Here is a 24,958-nt window from a genome sequence, read left to right as displayed (position 1 = left end):
TGCTCAAGTTTAATAAGGGGATTCATTTTGACCTACTGGTCTTTGAATCTTCATGTACATATTCTCCCCCATGTGATGCGAATATATGGGGCAGTGTGCTTCTGCCAACGTCTTTGGTATTTGGAAGGCTATAGAAACTTTTCTCTGTATTGGAAGTTTTCTTCACAGGAGAGAGCCCTGGAAAGCTCTCACCAGTTGAGGCACAGAGACCTTTCCTTCAGGCAGCTGTACTCCATTTTCCTTTCTGGGAGCATTAAGGTAAGATCTCACCAGGCACTGTTCGGGAGTTGAATATATTTGTGTAGAAATCTATCAGTAGTTCAGTGAAGAGATTCAGCGGTACCAGAGCACTCAGAGAGACTGTTCCTTTCAACGGCCAGATCAAATTCACACCAAAGACACAGGCCAGGCTGGATGATGTCATTCTGTTATATATGCTCTCCTGTGAAACCTGGAAAAACATAAACATGAATAGGTATATGCAGACATGTGCCCTGGAGAGTGAGAGACAAGACACCATCCTGTACTGAGGATGAACCAATGATGGGAGTAGACCCTGGCCACAGGTACATCACTGGCTTCTTAACAGCCTCACGGCTGACTAGGCAGCCTAGAGCTACGGGGCCACTGGAGCCTGTGTCCCTCAAGTACAAGAATAAGTCAAGTAAGTCAAGCAAAAAGGCTGAATTGTTTCCTTATGCTAGGAAAATTAATTGTTTTCAATCCTTCTATATGGAATCTATTGTTATCTCTGCTGGGTGGCAGGGAAGGACAGCATAAACAAACAGCTACACCATCAGCTTCAGTATTAAGTCCTCTATAGAATAAACCCTGAGGACTTCTGAAGTTATTTGCAAGGGTTTAGAAGGACTTTATTTTTTGTCCCACCAATGCATGACTTCACTTCCAAGTACCTCCACAGCCACTCAATTCCTCTAAATCAATGGAGGTGAAAATGGGCTGTAGGTAAAATACACAGCACTGAAATCTGTCCTGCACCTGGATGATTTGTCCTACTTCTATCTGTGGATGTGAGCCCAAAACTGGGTAGCAGGAGTATTTTTTTTCCTCTGGGTGAACTTGGCAGGGAATTTGTGTGTGTTTTGCTCTCCTGCATTGGATGGCTAGTATCTAAAGCCCGATATGGTCTGGGTGTCCTATCTGACAAGTTCTCTGTTTATTGTAGAGATCCAGCAAGCTGAAGGTGCTCTTGATTCCTCCTGACCTAGGTAATTCAGACAGTTCTTCTCAGGCTGATGGCTGCAGTCACAAAGCGCAATGTACAGGTTACTCTGAAACTGTCACCTCATAACAGAACAAGGAATTATTGGGCAAAATCTCCCACGTATTCTTCCTGCTACAATTTCCAGTGGAATAGGAAAACAAAAATTGTACTTCTCAGTGTCTCTCCATTTCTGCCTTGCCATAAAGCCTCCTGAAAAGGCAGCTCTGTAGTACTATGGAAAGCCTGAGGGCACTAGGAGAAAATCTAAGCAACTTCATGATCATGTGAACACTTCTTAGCATATGCATAAATTCCAGTTGCCCTCTGCCCTGTAACACAGGTTTCATTCCCCTCTATCTCCTACAGCACATTCCCACCCTCGTTGGTGTTTTACCTAGCAAGGAGCCTATTTGCTCAGCCATTAGGGGATTATAATGCCCTTTAGATACGTGCACAGGATGGAAGTCTTTTCCTTGGGGGACATGAAGAAACACTTATGTGCCCAAACGCATAAAATTTTCTTCCTAATCATCTTAATTTGTCCAATAATAAGTACTATTTTCCCCTCCAATCTTTGCCTTACCCTTCTGGGACACCAGAGCTACCATGATGCTACTTGTGCTACAAATATTAAAGGCTTCAATTGTTTTTAAGCTCATGAAGCAAGGCTGGACGAAGGAGATGTTGGTCCCATAACCACCTTTTCAGAGGACTGACCTCACAACTTGGAAATAAAGTCGTCAGATTAAACGGCAATGCTTGCTTCATGACCTTATGCAAAACCCACATCATTCTCTCTAGAGCACGAACCACGTATAACCTGCTGACCTTCACATACCACTCTCAATGCATTATTTAACTACACAGAAAAACCAGCAAGCCCATCTTGTTAATTTAATCTGTTTCAGATGAGATCAGCTCAAACAAGAGCTCCTTATACTACAGCAATGTAGCAAAAGCTAAACTACTGCCAAAATAACTGATAAGGGAAAACAATTAGGACAATGATGAATTCCCTGTTAACAAGGAGACATAGACCGAGGTATTGCCCTGAAGGTAGCTGGACAATGAAGCTGGTGTTTGGATACTAATAAGTATAACAAGGTTAGGGACTGCATTCTGGCCCTTGGATCAAGTGGCTCATACTGGCTGCATCCACACTGTGTAATGCTGTATGTGTGAAACCCCTCTGGATGGAGGACAAATTTTTTTTTTGTGTTTCTTTCAGTTGAAAGTCTCTAAAATAACCTGAAAGCTACAGCCCATCACATTGTGTTCCTATAGCACAAAACCAAAGATACATGCTGTATATCCTAAGGCTGGTACCTTAATTGTATACAGGGCAGGCACCCTGTGATGGCACAGGAGCATGTGGTAAAGCACTGGAGGACAGCAGAGGGTGGAAGGGGTCAAACCTGTTGCACTAGTCTTCCCCTGGGTTTTTGAGGGTGCTCCCTGACACACTCCATCCCGCAAATAGTGTACAGGTCCTGTCTTAAGTTCTAATTGAAACATATCCAGCTTAACCTAGCTGCTGCCTTTGAAGGCCAATGTTTCAGCTCAAAGCAACACCACCGTGACTTGCTAGTAGAGCTACGTTTATTTTCTCTCTTTAGGCCAACTATTTCAAAGAATGTTTCTAACTCCAAGATGAAACCATCTCTTCCCACACACCACCACTACGTGAACATTTCAAGGAGACAGTCAATGTTGAAATGATCAACAAAAATACCCATGACACAGCTTCTCCCTGAGAGAAAATCCTTAAGATAAAATGAAACAGTGATTGTATCATCTGAGGCAGAGGAACACTAAGCCTTATCTGGGAGTCATCAATGAGGCTGACATTTAGGAATTCAAGGGAGACACTGCACGCTGCTTCACTCCAAAATGCACAGCAATCCCTTCCTCAGCAGATCCAAGAAAAAGTGTGAATCCAACTCTCTCCACAATAATCTTTGCCGGCGCACCAAGAGCTGCAAGTAAGGGAGCCTTGTCACACCAGTGATAATGGCTTTATCTCTCCCTGAGGAGATCAGGCTTCACACCATCTCAACCCCCTCATTACTCCAATGCCAGTTTTCTTTCTCGAATGACAGGAACACATCCACTTCATCTACAACACCATCATGAGCAGTTGATGTTTTCGTCTAACACTAGACCATGTAGGGGCAGCATGCAGTCAGCCAACCTCTTTATGGGCTTCCCTTCTAAATAACTGCACCCCAAAGCTACGTTCTATCTAAGAAACACAAAGGACATCTTTAGCATTTGGACTAACCCCCTTGATTCCTTTGATTCCCTCACAAAGTTATTAACAGTCATCTCTGTTTCAAGTGAAAATACATTTGTTCTGTCAATTTGACAAGCTAATAAAAGACAATTCTCCAAAGACCTAGATTGTATCTTTGAAGGAATCATCTGAACATCACAGAAGTATTACAACAAAGAACTACACAGCTCCAGTTTGTTGGGTTTCCCTCCCTTTCACTGGAACATGTATAGAAAAATCATTAAATGATGACAGCCTACACTGAAAGAAAGTCCTTTAGAAAGAGAAAACTTGTACATTGCAAAACTCATCACTGGCAATAAACACTGAAGATTTAGTGCCACATAAAAAAAAATGCAAAATATACACCTTCACTATCCCAGAATAAACACCGAGCTTGTTGGATTGTTGGATTCCACATACTTGTGTCCCAGCACTCTCATGGATGCTGCAGGCGTGAAACCAGACAGCCACTACACTACCTAATGAACTTAAACAGTGAAATACAGAGGGTAGGAAAAGCCAGTTACCATCACATTTTAAAAATATAAGGACATCACCATCTCTTTGGTTTGTCAGTCACAATGCTGAAAGGAGCTCCATAAAACTTTTTCAAAAGAAAATTACTAGATATTAAAACACCCCCACAAACTGACCGGAAATAAATGTTTCTATCCCCGACTCTCAGCTACCTTGCAGACGTGCCAACTGCTTGTATCTGCTCCAGGAGGCTTAGTCATCTAATCCTTCCCAGTGTGCCCCATCATCTCCAGCAACCCCCAAACTTTGCTGGTTGCTAATTACACTTTTCAGCTGGACAAGTGATTGAGACAAAACATTAATTTAGAGCATTTTTTTTCCCCAGCTTATACTTGGCTTTAACTTTGCTGCTTCAGTTACAGGTCTGAAGCGTAGCTTATGGGCCTCAAAATCTTCTCAGTTTTTTCTAGTTGGTCCAAGTTTGATGTTTTGAATTTGGCGTGTTTTTGCAATGGTTCTTTCAGCCAAGTCAACCACTTTTCTGCTGCATCAGGCATGACTGCAGGGAGAGAAATAAGCAGCAGAGTGGGAAAGTATGTAAGCATAGGGAGGGGACTGTATCAGCTGGTACCAAAACCAAAGACATGGCAGCAGAGTGGGAAAGTATGTAAGCATAGGGAGGGGACTGTATCAGCTGGTACCAAAACCAAAGACATGGTTTTAAAAATGCAACCTAGATATTATTGCCTCTACAAACTTTCCTGATTGCTTAGCCTTAGACTGTCATGGAAAACTACAATTATGGTTTTCTACTAAATGGTTTCTGGTTTCAAAACTGGGTGACTGTAGCCCTCAGATTGCTTTGCCAAGTTATTTACAAGAAGATTTCTTTGGGCCCTTTAATTTGCATATGCATTCCTAAATCCACTTTACTGCACGTGTAACACAGGGCTTGTGGAACACACACACTTGTTTGTGCGCACTCATGTCTTGTGTGATCAGCTGAGCAAGTACAGACAATTTTTACAGACATAATTCACTGACTGACTTGTGAAAACTGGCCTTTGTTTTCCCTCTTGCCTCTGGTTGCCCAATTCTGCCTAGGGACCTCAGTCTGCTGTAGCTCCAAGAGGACCCTGCAAATCCCCCTCTAGTGGAGATGGCCAGCTTGTACCTTTCACAGCATGCTGGGCTCATTACTGGCAAAATCCTTGCTAAACTAAGGTTTAGCATTGCTAAACTAGTTCTTTAGAATTGGGACCTATTTTTGAAATTCAAGTCTGTTACTTCTGTAGGAGTTGCACTGAATTGCTATAGCACCCTTGGACTAGAAGGAGTTGTTTCATTAAGCAAGAGGGTTGAGACTGCAGAGAAAATAGGAATATTTTTTTTTCCCCTTCTTCCACAAGCCTGTATCAAACTTGGAGCGTTCAAAACCTGTATCTAGTGATTACAATTCATTCCACTTCATGAAATTACCACAAGTACCTCTTGCACTACTCAAGGCTGAGCTCATGGAAGAATTAAATTGCCTCTTATATGTAAGAAGGTTGATGCTTTTGCAGGTAAAAAGTGGGATTATTGGTAGAGTGGTCTGTTCAAGTTTGAATTGTGGCGGCTTGTGCAGCACTCGGATCTGCAATGAATAGAAATCTCTAGCTCCCAGATTGTTTCATGTTCCCTTGACCTTTCCAAATGCAAATATTCCCTGAGACATTAAGGATGAAAAGCCATGGATCAGCAAAAATTGCAGATCTGAGCACTAGTATCAACTTGACGCTGTGCTTTACATAACAAGGCATACTCAAAAATAATGCTAGAATCTGTTGCCCAACTACAAAACACACTATGTAGTACTTTTGCACACCTCATTAACACCTCAAGTGCTCGCCTCTTAAGCAGTGTGTTGAGATGGTGCACCTATTACTGGAACAAAGTCACTCACACGATTCATAACACTAAGGAGAGATATCAGTTGCTAAAATAACAGCAAACGACATAAGGATTTCCTTAATAGCATTAGAGTTCAGCTAAGCAACAGTAAACGAACGCGTGGGTACTACAGGAACCTGGCAAGTGCTGTCTGAGTGAGGGCTGTATCAACGTGTTTCCTTTAATGTTGTTTTTCTCTAGTGTTTTGCTAGAAAAAGGGATTAGATGTACTTGTTTCTGAAATATCCTACTGGCTAGAATACTGCAAACATGATTGCAGCCCAAGAACAGTTACTGAGGACTATTTAATCCACTGGTGAAAATGTTCGCATCATTCCACACACACAATTGCTTTGGTGGGTTCTTAGGACTCCTAAAGGCTAGATCACTTTATTTAGATGTCGGCTATACCATGACCCTCAATTTTAGGCACCTTGGATTGAAAAATGCAATCTGGAAAAGGCAATGCTTTGGATAAGGCAGAAAAAAGGGAACTTTACACTCCTATTACTGTCTTTTCCTGCACATAAACTGGCAACCAAAGGATGTCACTAGGCTAACTGTAGAACTATTTGTAGTGGATGTTCCCCAAACCCTCACACTTGTGGGGTTTCAAAAAATGGGTTAAAAAAATCAGCAAATCAAAAAGTACAACAAAAGACATATGATTTCATTTATCTTGAAGCATACCAAAAATCCTTGCAAAATGGCACATTCAAAGTTTTTCATTTATGACAGTAGTAAATTACAGAATGAAAGGCTATTTTAAACAGGAAAATGTTATTTTAAAGATTTAATATAAAATATTTTGCTGATTGTTGTTGTAAAGCTCATTAATATTTCTATCATTTTCTAAAATAACACTAATTTATTTGGTATTTTAGTTGCCCAAGATTTTTACTTTGGAAACAAAAGGGGGTTTCACCTAGTTTTTCTCCGGCACTGAAAATTACACAACCACTATTTTCAGGCTTTTTTCACTCCAAAATAGGAAAAAAACCCAAAACTAAACCAATAAAAACATGTATTTGTGCATGTGGAGGGGACAGGACTTTTAAATAGTCCAGTGCAGGCACAGTTCCACTTACTAAATTTGCACAGTAGTTTTCATTACATCTAAATAATTTCATGACAAAGGGATAGGCAGACTATTGTTTAGCACTGACTCTTATTAGTACTGGAGGGTCCTGCATCCTGAGTTCACTCCATCAGCGAGTACTGCACAACCACCTCACCATACTTTTTAAATTATGCAGTTTTATTTTCTGTGGAGATGTTAAATGTTGAATTAAAAAGAACATTCAGAAAGATCTATTTTTCACTGTTTTTGGAAATGTTGCCTTTACTTACCATATGGAGAAAGCATATCAGATATTTCAGAACAACATAATTGTGTTCAGGAAGTCCTTGAATGATTTGTTTACATCTGGTGACTCGTAAACTGCTCTCCACACCTGCAATGTCAAAGTCAGTCTTAGCTGCAAAACATCAAAATATTACCAAGAAACAATACCTTATTTATATCTACTGGAATTACTTTAGATATCCTTCTGCAAAAGTGACTACAAAATTCAGTTCTACTAACCTGTACTACCTCTTACTAACGGTAACAGGGTTATCCCTTTGAAAGTCCCTATCATATTTCGTATTATTATATATCTGGCTAAGAGTAACTTCCAGAGTATTTTCTCAATTTGGTGAAATAGCCAAAATAGTTTCTTTGCTACAGAGGTGTTGATTTGAATCCCATTATCTCTTCATACACTGAATCCAGACATTTACTTTTTATGCTCTGATTTTATTCTTGCTGAGACATAGTCCTGCCCAAAATGCTCTTTTGGTACTCTACTAACTTTAAAAACACTTTTGTGATACTGCAGGAAACTATTCTGTCTTCGCAAAAATTTATGAGATGGCCACTTGGGTGGGTAAGAATTTTCTAGAGATGAACCTAAGCAAGTTCATTAACTCATTTCTATAGATGGACAAAACCAAAACTGCACCCCAAATTCCTTGCATCATCGGAACAGTCAGGGGGGGAGGGGGCAAATTACAGTAACACTGGATTATATTTCAAATGCTGTACCAAGTGATTTTTTTTTCCTGGAATATTGTAATTATTTTAGTATTTTAGTACTGGAAGTTTAACACCGATTTGGAGAAAGGTCTGATGATGACAATCATGCCTGACCTACCCAGCCCATTTGTGATGATGTTTTTTCTGCATTTATCGCATTTCTCTCTCCCTCTCGCTGATGCAGCTAAAGGTGCGCATAAGTAAGTGTGCATACACCAAATTCCAGCATGTTAAATGTTCCCTTAAGCTCTGAATTAAACACATGAAGCTCTACTGTGGTGAGCTGTGTTGACATTTTTCCTACTGCAAAGCTACCAGTTCCTGTAAAACACAATAATCTGAGTCCCAAGAATTTTTTTGTCAGCCTTCTGCAGAGTAAACAATGCAGGAAGTGTGGCAAGACTGGGTAAAGGAACCCTTGTTAGCAGTTTTCATAATCAAAGAAGAAATTCTTTGACAATTATAAGCTTCAAGGTTTTATTAATTTTTTTAGTCAGTCACTCGGCTAATTTATTTCACAGCTCTCATCAATAACTCTTTAAAAAATGTTTCAGATGAGACACTAAAGAGCAAAGTTTCACTATCATTTCAAAGTACTGTAAAGAAGAGATACTGTATTTCTGGGTTTGCAGGTTAAGAGATGTAATAGATGTATCACACGCTGCTCTGGTGTCTTCCAGAAGACAGAATGAGAATTTTCAAATCATCCCAAGACAGCTGTCTGCGATCACACCTCTTCAAAGCTCCCTTCAGCACTACATTCACAGAGAATATGCCTTTGCTGCAGTCCAGCTTGACTCTCAAGCTTAAGATCTCTTAAAACCAGGATATCAGCACAGCATTAAGAAAAGACAGTGGACATCACACTGCATAACAAGAAAGCTCAAGGAGAAATTCTCTTAAACTCCGCTTTTCAACATATTTTGTCAACATTTAAAATGCCAGTAAAATAACATAGAACGAATGTTTCACAGGCGCTTTGCCCAGCAAAACCTCCCAGTGTTCCCAGGACAATGCATTGCTCTCAGATTCTTTTCAGACTTGTTCTCATTTTTCACTTAGCTCTATCACAGAGTATTATCATGTCCAAAAAGTCAGCACAAGATTAATTCAGTAAAAATTAGCATTTATACATCCTTTTTCCAAATTTCCCCCATTTTTTCCAGTTCTGAGTGACTATCCTTAGTACCTCCATTTCTACCACCTTCCTATTTTTCTCGATGCCCTGAGATATATATTGTGAACAGATGAATCCGTGATTTGGAAGGTGGTGATCTACAGAGTTGCAAATAGCAAAACAGTACAAAACTTCAGAGGATTCTGAATATGAGCTGATTAAGTTTTTTAATGGAAATACATGAATAAAGTTAATGATATGAAACAGTATGCACAGATGCTAGTGATAGGCACAGTATAAGAATTTTACCTAGAATACAGTTTATCTAGGTACAGTAAACTTGCTTTACTTCTATACTTTACAAACATGTAGCAATTGAGATTTATCACCAGTCTGAATTATTTTAGTGCCCTACTCCAATAGCAACATTCATTATAGTGACGATAACCTACACTTTGCAACAGCATCAGCCCATGGTTACCAGAGGTATGCTAACGGACTCTGTTGCAAGCCATACTCCATTTAGATGTAATTTCCTCAAAAAGCAGGTTTTAGAAAAATGTGTGCTTGTGACTGGAAGCCCTATGGGTTTCCTGCTAGCTTGGCTATAGCCTGGCAAAATATCAGTTTCTGCAAGTACTAGGTACTAACTCCCAGATATTCTGGGATCTCAGATATTCAAGCCCCATGTATTAGGGGGCTGGCTTGCCAGCATTATAAACTCCTACTCCCTGACAACAGCCGCTTAATTAAAGTTTTATAATTCATAGTTTCATGTGGTGCCAGACCTTTAGATAATCAATGTCTTCTCTTCTCATGGCTTTAGATCCTTTCTTCCCCAATATGTTATTCCATGGGAATAGTTGAAATAAAAATAATTCCCTTCCCACAAAAAAAAAGTGTACAAATGACCAACTACATTTTGTTTCCACAATTCTGCCATTCCTGCTGCTAAAACTAAAGCTGCTTTGACGTAACTTGTATCATTGAGACTGTCATATGCTGTGCCATGACATAAAAATGGTGCACTGACAGCAAGAAGTCCAATCCAATTCTTAATAATACAGTATGATATATAGATAAACCAGTAAACCTTGTAAAAACCTGACCACTTTGCTCTGGTACAGCTTATGAGGTTGTCCATACATGGCTGCAGTGAAGCACTAATTTATATTAAAAGCACCAATAATATTATATACCCACAAACTGTGGCATGGTCAGCAAACAGCAGTGATTATGAATTAGCCAGGTTGAGTTCAACTTGCTGTATAGATTTTGCTAAAACCTATTTATACTCACTGGTGATTCCAAGGATATGATCATAACACTCAAATGTTAGTAATGGCTGAGGGAGTTCCCTAAGGAAAGTCTTTAGGATAACAGCAGGAATATGGATATCATGATAATCATCGAAATTCACAGACTTGCCTAAAGGGAGAAAAAAAGAAGAAAAAAAGGTGGTCATTCGTATGTTTTACTTTTTCTTTAAACTACTACTTAAAAACTGTTTCACACTACGTTTTGAACAGAAAACCTTTTGGCTTTCTGCTGCTGGTAACTTTTGGCATTTTATTTTTGTATTTTTCATAGACTTATTAATCTTGCTAAAAGAGATTCTTCCCATAAAGGCATTTCATAAAATGACTTCACACGGAAGTCAGCGACTTTCAAAATTGCTTCACTACATTTCATAAATTATGAGGTAAAATCATATTTTTTTGCCATAGCCATGGAAAAACACCAGAGGCAAAAAGACAGAGAGACATTGTACTTTGTAAATACAGTAAAGTACATAGAGGCAGTACAAATGTTTATGAAAAAATAGACCATTTTTGATTCAAACCTTATCATTCATTATCTGCTACAGATTTTGTAAGCGCTGGTCTGACATCAGCTGATGACTTGCTGTTGGCAAGTCAATAGCAATTCAGTGACGGTTAAGTGCCTGTTGCTATCTTTCAGGTTTCTGTACTAGTGCTCTTATTATGTTACAAATGGTATGATTAACTAATTATAAGAAAGTTAGCATTTCTGCTTCACTAACAAACCAAGATCAACAAAGCCCTCACACTATTACTGGCAATGGTATGATGACAGCTTACCCTGATTGTAGAGTTTCTGAACATCTTTGATAGTCTGGATGCTGGCTGACCTTCTGAAGACACCCTCTACTTGCAGTCCTGAAAAAGCATTTAATGCAGGTCTTATCTGTAAAAACTGTCACTTGCTTGTTTTTCCCTATAGGTTCAGTTGAAAACAGAACAGAGGGAGAAGGCATGGAAACAAAGCCACTTGATACACTCATTTTTTGGAAATAAAGTCCTTAAGAATAGAATGTAGGATCAAATCATATTTCAGCATTGCCTACAGCACTTTCTTTAACGTGTCTCATGGAAATACTACCACCTTTCCTTTAGAAACCTAAATACTACCACCTTCTTTTTAGAGTCTCTTGCCAACCACAATTTTTCTTTAGAAGTAGCTTTCAATTGCACCCAGTGACATAGAAACAGGAGATTTAGATTTACCGGGCTGCTTATCCACCCTCTCTCAACCGAGTGTATCTGCAAACTGAGCCCCAAACCACACCTGTAAATCTGCTACTCTCCTTGCCTTAAACATTTAGCAAGCTAAAGAGGGTATTTGCAAAGATTCCCTAAGCTCCCTCGTCTGCTAGTGGGTGAGACAGGATGTGTCAGGCTGGGGAATGTTTCACAGGATCTTTGGATGGAGAAGCCTATTTCTTACCATTGAAGGGCTACTGGCCTCCCCAGCTTAAAGTAGTTTGGGGCAGACCGTTTCTCCTTCGACCTCTCTCTGGACGTCAGTGGGACTTAGCACTCTGCCTGTCCATGGTATTTTGAAATACCTGGTTCTTAGTCTTGACGCACTTCTGAAATATTTATTATAAATCTCTTAAGGGGTATCTATCATAATTTGTTTTTATGTTGTGGACTAACTGAAATCTGACTTCAGCTACAGAGGAAACAAGTCAATAAAATGCATCCAATCAAGGATCTAATTTGGACCACAGCTTTCAAGGTAAGTTATTTATCTGAATTACTATGCAAAACAGGATGGAGACAAGAAGTGTTACTTTTCTTGAGACTTGTGGTACTTCTTGCTTTTGAGTTTGGTAAAATCCTCATTTCCCTCTCTCTTTCCTTCTCTCCAGTTTGTGCTGTTCCTTCCACCCAGCAGGTAACGCAATTTGTCTCACACGTAGTCTGAATTGGAGATTCCTACCGGAAGCAGAGTCATCTAAAATATTAGCCTATGCTGGTCTGACAAAACATAAAATTGCTGACGTTTTGAGAAGGGTGGAAGACCACCCACCGACTTGGAGGGACTGCTGTAAGTTTCTTTATGTGCGTGTGGAAGATCAGATTTACTTTTTTTATTTTTTCATGCTTATCTTTCAGCAGGTAAGTAGCCAGACTGAAATCAACGTTTGTGTATTTCAGCTAAAGTACACATGCATCTATTTACATGATCAAGAATCTTTACGGTGTTCTAGAAAAAAATTGAATCATATATTAATGGAAGATACTCAGTCGTTCTTGTAAATTCATCCAGGTTGCATGTGTATTTTATACAAGAAAAATTAGTAAATTAATACAAAATTCCTTAATAAACCCATTCCTTAGAGAATAACATTTAGTATTTTGTTCATATTAATTCAGATCAGTATACTAAAAGAACTGGCAATGCACTATCGAAGTAAATTTTCATAGACATGTTTCAGAGACTTTTGCAAAGAATCCCAAGCTCTGCTAGAAAGTACAATATCTAAGCCAGACATGTGTGGTTACTAAAGGAACCAAATGGACAATAATTATGATCTATTTGTCCGCTTGCTTTATTCCCGACCAGGCCATGTTTCAGCTGAATAAAGTTACGACAAATGGCATCACTGTAGTAAAACTGTTCCATTAGATTTATAGCACAACCTGTCTAAAGACATGGTTCTGGAAGTGGCAGCTGTGAACAGCTAGCTTGTCAAGGCATTGCCCTCAGCAAACAAGAAATACAATAATTTTCTGAGAATTTGTAGAATATTATGCTGGCTGTCAATGGACCAGCAGTTTGCTGTAGAAGCAAGTCTTCAGAAAATGGACATCATAAATGCTTGCAATTTGATTTGCAGGAATGGCTTTAATAGTTAATGCTTTAATCTGATGTGAATCTCACTGTATAAACTACAATGTAATAAATATCAATTCTTAACATGTTTATGCCTTCATTGGCTAAGGTTTCAAGAGTCTAATTAAAGACATTAATCTGTAGCATAGACAGCAGCTATACTTGTCTGGCCCTTCATCCCATCAACGTTACTGTAACGGCACATAACACCAAGCTCTTGCTGGATATGTTTTTTGGAGGTCTGAAGGGGGGAAAAACAACTTCTATGCCTATCTGCAGAAATCTGCGATATGGGCAACTACCAAAGCAGGTATCTCCAACCCTTCTTACATCTGTGGGCAACCTAATCAAATGACGTGATGCTAATTAAATGTAGGCTAGTATAATTGTTAGGAAGAAAGAAAAAGCTATATTCTCCTTCTAAAATAGAAGCATGACAGCAAGAGCGCCACATTTTTTTTGCATAAAAGATGCTCAGACCAGAAAATAATATATTATGGCAATTTTTACATAAAGCATGGGTTATATCTTCAGTCTACTGGTAAACAGAAATATGACTTAACAGCAATCATTCTATTGAAGGGAGAAAACAATGAGCCTGGGTACAGAGAAAGCCTTTTTGCAATATATTTTTCTGACTTCTGAGAAGCATTCAAACTGAGCAGGATATTTATTTAGAAGTCTGTAAGTCTATTAATTGCTCTCAGTGCTTTCTGTGTTTAGGCAGGGAAGAGAAAAGCTACCCGAAAACATGATTTGATTGATGGTGATACCCATGTCACATAATCTGAACAGCACTAGCACATACCCCCAACTGGAGTCTCATAATAAGGGATGGGCAGGAGGAAAGGGACCTGAAGCCTCTCGTTGGTTATTCTACTGTGATGGATAAATACACAGCCTTACACACAGCCAGGAAATACTTTCTCCAGACCTGTCTCTTCCTTTTCAGACACTAGGGGGGAAAAAAAAAAAGGTCTTGGAACTACCATACTTAAGCTAACACAAGGTACCCACACTAAAATAAAATAACTTTGTCTTTTTTTTGCAGACAAAATACTTGCCCACAAAATACATGCCCGAGCCACCAGAGTTACAGGATGAGGAAACAAAATTGGCTGAAGACAATCCTGGTCACTGCAGCTCGAAGCATGCATTTTTGTCCTTTTAAAAACATAATTTTAAAGTAGCCTAATTAATTTTTGTTAGTAGTGTTCTTCAATCAAATCCCATTTACAGCATGACTCCAGTCAGCTGTGTCTCTTCAGAGAAATATTTTTTTTCTATTTGCCATTAATAGCATGGGTAACACAGTCCATAGAGAATACCAACCCTGGAGCAGAGCAGTGCTTGCCAGAACACTGCTAGGGGTTGACTGACATGTGCAGCTAGCCTGGGCTATCCAGTTCTGATAACACGCAGCTGCATCTCACTCACGTATTCTACCAACACTGCAGAGCCCCTGCTGAGATAACTTAGTGCAAAGTGCTCCCTGCACCTCACAAAAAAAAAGACAGACAGATAGATATGGAGATCAGTGGACTTTTGCTACCCTGCACTAAATTCTCCAGACCAAAAAAAGTCCAATTTTACTTCAAATATTAAGTGCTATACAGAAAAACATAGTATGTGACTAGTGAAGGAGCCATCTGTAGTCAATGAAAAGGGATTCTGTGATTGAGAACTTAACTGAGTAATTATTTAAATGTCAGTAATCATAAATGAAAACAGGCAGGCACTTCATTCCACATTGAAATAAGTTGGCTTTTACCACAGTAGACAAAATTTCACAGTGCAATGACACAACTGTGTCACACTCCAAATTAATAAACTGTTGCTAAAAATACTTAGCCCCCTTATGCCCCCCCGATCAGTTGTCCCACAGGAAAGACATAGAAAATCAAAACTGATAAAGATAAATTAAAGCAACACATGCTGTCACATTGCTGCAAACTTGTCAACGAAAGAGAGATGAGAAAACTACATTCTTTTTCTTTCAATCATCCTTGATTTGAGGGTTGCTGGCATCAAAAACCTTTGTTAATTTATCTGCTTTCAGAAGAGAAATAGCAAAGAGTGAGCATCTGAATTCCTTCTGTCCCAAATTGAGTTTGGAAATGTTTCTTTTGACTGGGGTCCTGCCAAGTCTCAGGAAATGTCCATCCTGATTTGGAAGTGGTTTTCATTCTCATTAATACAACTGATTTAGGCATTTTCTTGCAGATTACCTAATTACAGTAAGATTCCTTTTTAAAGATTAGAACTAATTTATTTCTAATGTGAGGACTGATGAGCTTATGGCATATTTTAATTGTCCATCTTCAATGTAACATCTTAAATGCCCAAAGTGTTGGCAACTCTGAATTTTTATACTTAAGACAAATTTGAGTTTTTTTTTTAAAGCTAGAATACAGTAGGAGTTTGAGGAGGAGAATGCACACCCTTCCTTTCCCCTGTGCTCTGTGCAATGAGTAGAGAACAAGTGAGTGTGATGTCTGCAGTTTGTAAAGATGATTTACACTGCAAGAAGGTGCACAGCAGATCAAGGGCAGGGGGGAAGAGAAGGGACAGTTCCAGCCCTACTGAAAAGCTGACCATCAGCAAGGACGTAGAACTGTGAATCCTCCACAGAACCCAAAGTGTATTTGTGTCCGTGCAGTTTTGAACAGCATAGTCTCTAGCCTTTGGATTTATGAATGAATATTCTCAGTTTACACTTGGCACCTCTGAACATAATTTATTTACAATGTCTGAGCACCAAAAACACAAACTGTGCTTATTACAAGGTTCATTTTTATTTGATGACATACGAACCAGTCTTGGGATTTATCTCATCTCCATGAACCCTAGGTAAAAAACATTCACATGAAAACAAAAGAGCCAAGAACTCAGAAATGTTTATATGGCCAATGTCAAGCTTTCCCAGTGTTGCATTTTTAAAAGATATTTGATTGATCACAAGAAGTGGAGGCCAGGAGGCAAACTCGCTAAGCTGCAGCAATCCAAACATATTCAGAATAATGCATAACCATCTATCTCTACCCATTCTGACTATCACCACCAGGATGTATTAATTCACATTAAAAAATGGAACCAAAACTTTCTCCATCAGCAAGATTTGTTGTGCTTCACGGAGGGGATGAGGAAGAAAGATTAATCACTGTTTACCACTGCTTCTGCTATTGAACAGATAAAGGACAGCTTTAGCTGTCACTATAATCATACCATAGGACATTTATTACTTTATCATTAAACCTCTATAGCATGGTTATTACCATTTCATTTAGAAGTCTTAGTCATCACCCAGGACTCTCCTGTGGTACCACAAGACAACACTGAACAAAAACTTTGTGCTGCAAAGCACTTCCAGTCAACAAAAGAGATGAGGTAAGAGAGAAAGACTCAGCAACAGGGGCCACTGCGAGATAATTTTCCTATAGGGGACTATGTATCTTTTCTGCTTTATAATTCTGTAGTGAAACTCCTTCACCATGAGTTTATTGTTCCATTGCTTCTGAGCTGTTGCTGATCTCACATGGTCTCTTTAGTTATCAGTTCTCTGTGCAATTTTTTGGTAGCTGTTTCCTTATATGGCTATTCTCTAGAATGCAAATGTTATCAAATTTTTGAAATTTTAGTAATAATCCAAGCAGGTTATCTTTGGTTTTAAATTGTTTAAGACACGGACAAGCATGTCATTTATACCTTTGGGGATACTCTCTAAAGCATAAAATAGATTAACAATAATAATATTACTCATGTATTTCAAACTGGTCTTTTGCATAAGACCAATACACATAACAGTGTATTAATATTTGAGATAGGCTTGAGCAACATTGCTGCCCTTTGTAACCTGATATCTTCATGCAGGTCTGAACACTGCAGTTTGTACCCACCACAACGTCAAATAAAAATTCCCTCAAAAGCTGTTGCCTGACCTCCAGATGTTGAGGGGATTGCAAAGAAAATATGGGTTTTGCCATGCAGTTTTATTTTTAGTGTGTTACCAGTTAGTACACTCAAACTGCAGGTCAGAGTTTAAAAATCAAGAGAGCATGGTGAATTATACTAATAGTGACCTAAACAAACACCAAAACCACCAGCCACACACCACCTAGCTTTTAATTTATCGTAATACCTTATATCCCGTCTGTAACCTGCTTTTCTAGAAAAAAAAAAAGCCACATGTCGGTAAAAGACACGAAAAGGAACTTCTGCTCTGACATCTTATTAGAGTTTAAAAGCAGAAGTGCATTTCTGAATCCTAAAGCCTACGACGGATAAAACTGCCCCAGAGGCTGGGCAGCCCTGAAGCGAGAGGGCCCCTCTCTGCCCTGCCGGGTCGGTGTGGCAGCACCAGCAGCTTCGGCCACCTGCACAGCCCCGTCCCTGAGCATTACCGAAGCCATACACACAAGATGCATCCTCCAGAGCGTGGCATTACTTATATCCCTGCTTACCAAAATGGTCGGTTAGAAGTGACAGCCCCCATTTACAGTCTCATTTCAGCACAAAATAGGTTGCTGAGGACACGTGGGGACATGTTAACTGGAGGAAGAAAATTACCACCCTGTGGCATAAGCTGGGCTTTTTGGAGAAAACGGCCTGTGAACAAAGCATGAAGATCATTACCGCCAAAGGAATGACACCAGGTTAGAAACACTTATAAATTGTTCTGACAAGAGAGGGAATATTTAATTAAGCAAGGTAATTTCTCACAGCATGGTAGAGATAAGGTAGCACACAAAAAAACCCCGAAACTTATTTAGTGCAAGTCAAGCCTTGCATTTATAAACCAGACAGATGAACAGGTTGTCATTCTGAGGCTGAGCATAGAAAAAAATGTCCTCTGGTTTGCTGGTTACTATGAAGACCCAGTCACAAACAGGCCCTGTTAAACCTACTCTTCCTCTTTGGCCTGACTAAATCACCAATTGGGTTCAGGATGATACCAACGCCTTACTTCTGAAATTAAGAGCACTTGTCTGATTTGGTCCAGAAAATGAACTCTGAGGTCTTGATGAGATGATGATTTTCTCAGATACTCAGAACTCATTTTAGGAAACCAATTCTTCCCTGTGAAGGTTAGCAGGAACTGAAATTAAGTGTCTTTAGAAACATTTTTTACTCTAAAGTGGAGCTAGAATGAAAGTGGTGAAATGGCTATTTGCTCTTCCTTTGTTGAAAAAAAATCCATGAAAATTATTATAGAAATTAAGAAGCTTAGTTTATTGTGTTTATTGCAATAGTGTCTGAGGCATCAGCCATAATAGATCTTGTTTATATCATACAAACAATGTAGAGGAATCTCTGCTTATGCTAGATTCTTTAGAGACTGTTAAGGTACTGGGTGACTTACTGACTGGACCCAGTGAGAGCCATCTTGCTCAGAAACAGCTATCTAAATATCCAGTTGGACAAACATGAGAGGAAGAAACCCGCATCCACTGTCATAACGCTAATTGGGCTGCTGGGGATGAGGACATGCTTGCTGCTGTCAGAGCCCACTCGATGACTTGGTACAAGAAAGGGAGTTTTGGCTCATTTGTACAGATGAGGATGCCTCCAACACTAGGAAGAACATGTCTGCCAACAGTGTTGTCTGAAACTGAGGCAGAAAATTTACTGGGTGAACTTTAGAGGCTGAAAGTTTCCTTAGCCTGGTAGCATAGTATTGCTGGCTGGTGCCTAGTTTGAATCCCACCACAGCTGCTACATCAGATCTGTTCAAGAAACAAGAGCCGGAGCAGTACAGAATGGACTTAATGGATGTCAGAAGGTCTCTGACGTTTCAAGAAATCTTAACCCTGTTGGTGAAGCATGATCTTGCAGAAGCTTTTGTGATCCAAGTCAGAGTTTCAGAAACTGATTTCAGGCACACAGATGTCAAAATGTTGCAATGGGAAGAAAGAGTGGAAATACTACATGTAGGGTGAAAAACAAAACCCACTCCCTGCTAATTCTGCGAGGCTGGAAATGATGCCAAAATCAAATGGAATAGGGTAATGACAGTGAATTTTTGTCACTTCCGGAAGATGAACTGAAGCTCTCGCTGTGCTCACGGCCATGTCTGGAGTGCAAAGAACACTGCCAGTCAGCCTCCCGGGGCTGTCAGCATGGGAACCGACACTTGCTGAAGCTGATGGCAGAATTCAGATATTCCAGATTTAGAGAAAGAGTTAAAATTATAGCAGACAGCAGGTACAACAGATACCTGCACACTTATAATCAAGTGCAAAAAAATGCATGTCTATCACCTACTGCTTAACAGCCTTGGCATGGCAGGTACTTGGCTTTCAAGCATCAACTGGCTGAGAATGTCAGAAAACACTCCACCTGACAAGCCATCCCTCCTTAGAAATCTGGTTTGTGGAGATCTCCTTATGATTGGGAATATGACAGCTCTGAGCAAACCTGGGCTTGGTTGGAAAATATCAGTGCTGACAGTGCCCATGCCCTTCATTCTGGGGGCACAGAAGGAGAGCGAGCTGGGGAAAAAAATGAGATAGTCCAGCTAACAAGTGCATGGGCTGGGCTACGTATTGGTGCCCAGCATTACCATGCCACTGACTTGCACAGATGCACAAAGTAGGACAAGTGCTTTGTTCAGAAGTATCACCACATTTCCTCAGAGACTATTCTTTATAATCATCACTGAACAGATGAGTTTTTAGCAAAATAAAAAAAAGTTTGGAGAAAACCCAAGGATGATTACTGCTTTCAGAATAACAAACATGTCATCTAGGAGAAATTCAGCAATGACAAGGTTGAGCCAACCCTTTTTTTATCACAACCATGAGAGCTAAAACTTGGGTTTTTTACCCTGTACTGCACAGTTGGGGTTGCTGCTTCAGAAAACTGTGGGTATCTGAGCTGGGCTCAGCAGTTGTTGAGAGGGAAGGGTATGGGACTGGTGCAATAGTGATGAGACACAACACCCAGAAAGAACATAAGCAAGGCAGGGAGGAGGTTTTGTGTCAGATCAGTACAAGAATGACTAGATACTGGTCACCAGCACAATATAATGATGGCCATAAATGTCCTGTTTCTTTAAAATCTTTAAAGAGGTCCAAGGAAGTGCCAGATATGCAAAGCCCTGCTCCCAAGCACAGCCAAAAGTTTAAATTAATTAACATTTTAGTGACTAAATTTTCACTCAATTTCTAAATAATAACAGCTGTGAGAAGTAATGAAATTTGTGCACATTCATCCTCATTTTAGCTCTCTTGACTCCTGTGATTAGTGAGGAAGAGGTATTTGCCTATTAAGATAAGTTAAATATATGTAAGGATGATTGTTTCACAACAATTTAAAACATGAAAAAGTCTAGCTTTCATCTGCAGATGGGGCATGCACTGATAGACTACACAAGCTCTAATTACCCACTTACAATTATAATTACAGGGATTGTCTCACGCTGCCAGTCACTTGCCTTCAACATTCTTAGTAGTGAACTATTTACATTCTCTGTATCCAACCATAATATTAGATACAAGCTACACCTGCAAAGTTTTCATCATTAGCACCAGTCTGGAAACAGCAAATCCAAACAGCTTTATGGGCTTGAGTGGAAATCCTGAATTTGGACCAAAAGGCCTTCAATAAAGTCTATTAGGAACTCTTCATCTACTGCAGCTCAGTAGATACCTTTAATGGCAGAACTGGCCCCGCTCCAGTATTTGGCCTCGGCTGCTGAAGGTATTTTGAAGATAAATCAGCAATTTCAAGAGGCGAGGAGCTAGCTGTTCTATACGCAAGCATCCCTATAGATGCTATGGTCCACTGCTTGCAAATTGTAAGCAGGTATCCACTGCAGTGGATATCTCTCTCATTCTCCAACGCATTCATTAATCAGCTTCACTCAAGGTATGAAAGCCAAACAAAAATAAAACGGGCAGTTATTTAATGTTCTTATTTACCATGGGATAAGCTAAAATATGAAGCAGCATAGCCTAGCAATGAGGGCAAGACATTAAGAGCCTAGTCTGTCCTCATTTAAATCAGTTTCATCTTGCAATAATTTAAATGAAGCCAGGATTTCTCTTCAGAATCAGCAATAAAGCTGCAAAGCAACATTCTTCTTGCCCCGGCCCCACCTCATCTTCATAAATGTGAAACCTATTCAGTACAAGTTTTTTAAAAGTTTGAAATTTCTCACTTAGGGTTCAAATAAACTCAAACTCAGACCGAAAACCCTTGTAGCAACAGTTACAATGAACAGAGATCAATGATGCACACTATTTGAGTACTGAAAGCAAAATTTACCTTGTTCAGAATGACAGCTCAAGGATGCAAATTAAGAATTGGGAATACAGGTTTTGGGTGAGCCTGTCTACAAAAGACTGTAATTTACTCAAAATTTATATTTTAAATTATTTGTGTGCTGTCAATACAAATGAGGAAAAATTCAGATAAAACTCATTTAACAGCAATATAGAGATCTGAGTCTTTTTTGTCTTAACAAAAATCATGCTGATCCTCAAAATTTTTTCAAATATTAACCAAACTTAACGGCATATTAAACACCAGTTATATTTCCTTTTTTTTTTTTTAATAACTGAAACAAACACATTTTGATTTTCTTCACTTGACATACCTATTAAAAATTCACACCTTCTTTCATGGTTCTTAGGAATCATTCCTAGTTCTATCACTGTGTAATGTTGTGCCAGTCACATAACTGTGTTATGCTCTGTTTCTGTTCTGTCACCTGTAAGATAAATGTTCCTAGGCTATAGTATCGTGAGATTTAGCAAACATTTGTGAAACTCTGAGGCCTTGGAGCACAAAAGGCTATGGAAATGTTGCTGTGAATGCCTTAAAAATCAGGGATCAAAACGTAACATCACATTACAGGAGGAAAAGGAATTTCAAGACTGCAGCCTTATCTCTGACTTTCTCCCTGCATGTGCCTTTGTCCCTCTGTAGGGAATACAGTGCACTTACCCTACAGATCGCACCTGATATTTGGTCCTTTATGTTGGTCAGGTATGCACTAGGGAGCTCGGTGGTATAGCCAGCAGTTCAAAGCCTACCCTCTCTTTGCCCTGTACATGAAGGCAAGATAGGGAAATCGGATTTGGACGCTCCCATTTTAAATATGGGTCTTTGTAATCTCTATCTCTATATATAATGTAACTATAAATACGAACTGCAGTCAAATGTTCTATAAATGCCAGTAAAAACACTTTGTGAAGGGAGGACTTCAGGCTTACTCCTGCAAAACACGTTTTTTCAACGAGTTTTTATGGCTACTGGTTCTATAAAAACAGAACTTCTCATTGATTTTTACTGGGAGTTCTACTTAAAACCAACGATATGATACAGGCTGACGATGTGTATTTCAAGACATGTTCTCTCGTTTGCTATCGCCTAATTAATCCTAAGAGCAAAAAGGTTTGTTTGTTTTTTGGGGTTTTTTTTTCACAGTGGGACAATAATCTGATAATAAGTATTCCCTACCCATCAAAGCTCTCAAGGCAGTGCCCAATAGCTACTCAAGTTTTCAGGCTATAAACATATCCTGTGCACCTGTAAACTTTGCTGAATCAGGCACTAAGCGTTATATAGTTTCATACTATTGTCCCTGTTCTGAAAAACATCCTCTTTTGACACAAAACTCACCTTTTCTTTTTAGGTAGGATACAGTTTCCTTCATTACTGGGGGGATTAGTTCACCTTTATTTTTGTCCTTGATACTGTTAAGAAAAAAGAAAAAAAGTAACAGTCTTTAAACAGCATTTATAGACAGAGAGTCAAAACCAAGAACAGTCTCAGCAAAAACCTGAGAGGTATCTGAGAGCATACATTAAATTCCATAAATTAAGGAGCCCACACCAAACACAAGAGTCCTCCACAACTCTAATAGGCGCTGAACGAGCGACTGAAACAAATGACTTGGACTTCTATTCAAAGAGCTGTTCCTAAGCTCTTTCTTCTTGCTAGAAAAGCTGTATAACTGCAATGGCACTGAGTAATAAAAAAGTGCTTTTTACAGTACTGAAGAGGAGTCAAGGACAGAGCAGCAGAATGATGTTCCAGGCTAACTTTGCCCCTACTCAAGATTGGTTTTGCTCTAGTTTTGTTCCCCTTGCTCGGCACGCCGCAGGAGGGCTGCATTTAACCATGACACGGTGATGGCAGTGGTGGTGGCTCCGACTGGATTTGGTTAGACACCGTTGGTGGAACGGGGTTTCAAGGCAGCTTAGAAGCAGGCAAGGAAGGAGTTTGCAGCGAGTGCTTCCTAACAAGCCTTGATCAAGGGATGCTGCAAGTTTAGGAGCCTTTTATCATGCAGATTTTTCTTTGTCATTTGTCTCTTTTTAAGCCACAGTGTATGTGTAATTAAAAGGATATTGTACTACTTATTTTGAAGGCAAAGCGATACAGCGAGATTATTAACACTTTGAATGATTCCCACGAAATGAGATTCCTTTCTCTTTCACGAGTGAGCAGTTGAGGCAAAAAATCAAACATAGCATTTTCTTGATCTCGACAGTGCAGAAAATTCTGCAATTATCTTCCTTATTTAATAAAAAAAAGTCTCTGGCAGTTTTAGAAAGTGTAACAAAAGAGATGGTCAGTATCTGCTACATTTTTAATCAACAACAAAATAAAGGACCAATCTCAGATTTTAAAGTAGACTTAATATATATTTGTATGTACAATTTCATATTTGATATTTTAAAAGTGACCAGCTTTATTAACAAACTGTAAAGCACCAGCACAAAACAGCACAGAGATCTGTTACTCTATCATGAGAGGTTGCAAATGCTGCAGCTCATCCACAGAAAATGCAAGATGTTTATACAACATGTAACACAGCCTTAACCTAGCGATGCTAGCTGAGGCTGCACCTGCAGAGGAGAATGATTCTTGGAGTCTTTTTCTTTTACAAGCACTGTGATTTCTTCTCTTTCTGTCTAGGCTTGGTTATTACTTTATTAATGTAAAATAGATGATAATAACTGGAATGTATTTGATACAACTTCTGTAACATTGTTGCATGGAATGCGCAATCCAGTATTATAGTTTGTGTTTAAAGTACACATAAAAACGATTTTAAAATCATGGAGGGGTAGGGAAATTGTCAAATCCTCCCCTCCTCCTTGTATTTGTTTTCCCTGTGCCTATGCCGGGAGTTAGAAGAGGATATCTAGACTGGCCAATTTTGGATCTCCATGCTTAAGGAAGTTAGTCATCCCCAGTCACCCCCAGCTTCACGTATGGGCGCAATAGGGGTGTTCCTCCAACAGGAAAACTCAGAGCAGGGCCCTGACTTAGGTACTGAATCACCCTGTGGTTTTGCCTCTCTTACTCATAAACTGACAGGGGAATGTACTTCATGCTATTCAGTCATTCAGCCATCAAACACTCTCATCTCATTCATCACTCCAGGGACATGACACTGAGCCACCATTGCTTCCAGTTACAGTTTTGTTGCCAGCCCAGTCCTACTCTTTCTCTTTGCTATTTTCCCTCTTCCATATTTCGCATGTCACTTCCCATAGTGCTATATAAAACAATGCAACTTGTTACATGCTTGCAACAAACTTGTTAATGCAGCTCCCAGAGCACCTTCTACTATTGCAAATACCTAGACCACCCTGCTGTTTGAAAGGAAATAAATTGTTCCTTCAGCTGCAGAACTAATGGAGTTGATCTACCATGGCTTTATATCCTATGTCCTACCTGTTTCCTCATTGTGGCAAT

General features: G+C 39.4%; 1 protein-coding gene across 1 annotated transcript in view; it reads right to left on the bottom strand.

Moving 5' to 3' along the window:
• Positions 1 to 253: 253 nt before the first annotated feature.
• LOC309408651 (rho GTPase-activating protein 8-like) overlaps positions 254 to 24,958 on the bottom strand; it is a gene marked incomplete at both ends in the record, with an annotated part of 58,051 nt that continues 33,346 nt past the window's right edge. The window contains 5 exons of the mRNA XM_082004546.1: positions 254 to 451; positions 7,260 to 7,363; positions 10,403 to 10,531; positions 11,206 to 11,283; positions 22,871 to 22,944. Coding sequence (XP_081860672.1) covers positions 254 to 451; positions 7,260 to 7,363; positions 10,403 to 10,531; positions 11,206 to 11,283; positions 22,871 to 22,944 — 583 coding nt within the window. The remainder of the gene's footprint in view (positions 452 to 7,259; positions 7,364 to 10,402; positions 10,532 to 11,205; positions 11,284 to 22,870; positions 22,945 to 24,958) is intronic.

The sequence above is a fragment of the Phaethon aethereus genome (genome assembly GCF_964289735.1).
Source record: "Phaethon aethereus genome assembly, chromosome: 1".
NCBI lineage: Eukaryota > Metazoa > Chordata > Aves > Phaethontiformes > Phaethontidae > Phaethon > Phaethon aethereus.
The sequence above is the reverse complement of the archived record's forward strand: the minus strand, read 5'-3'. Positions and strand labels throughout refer to the sequence as shown.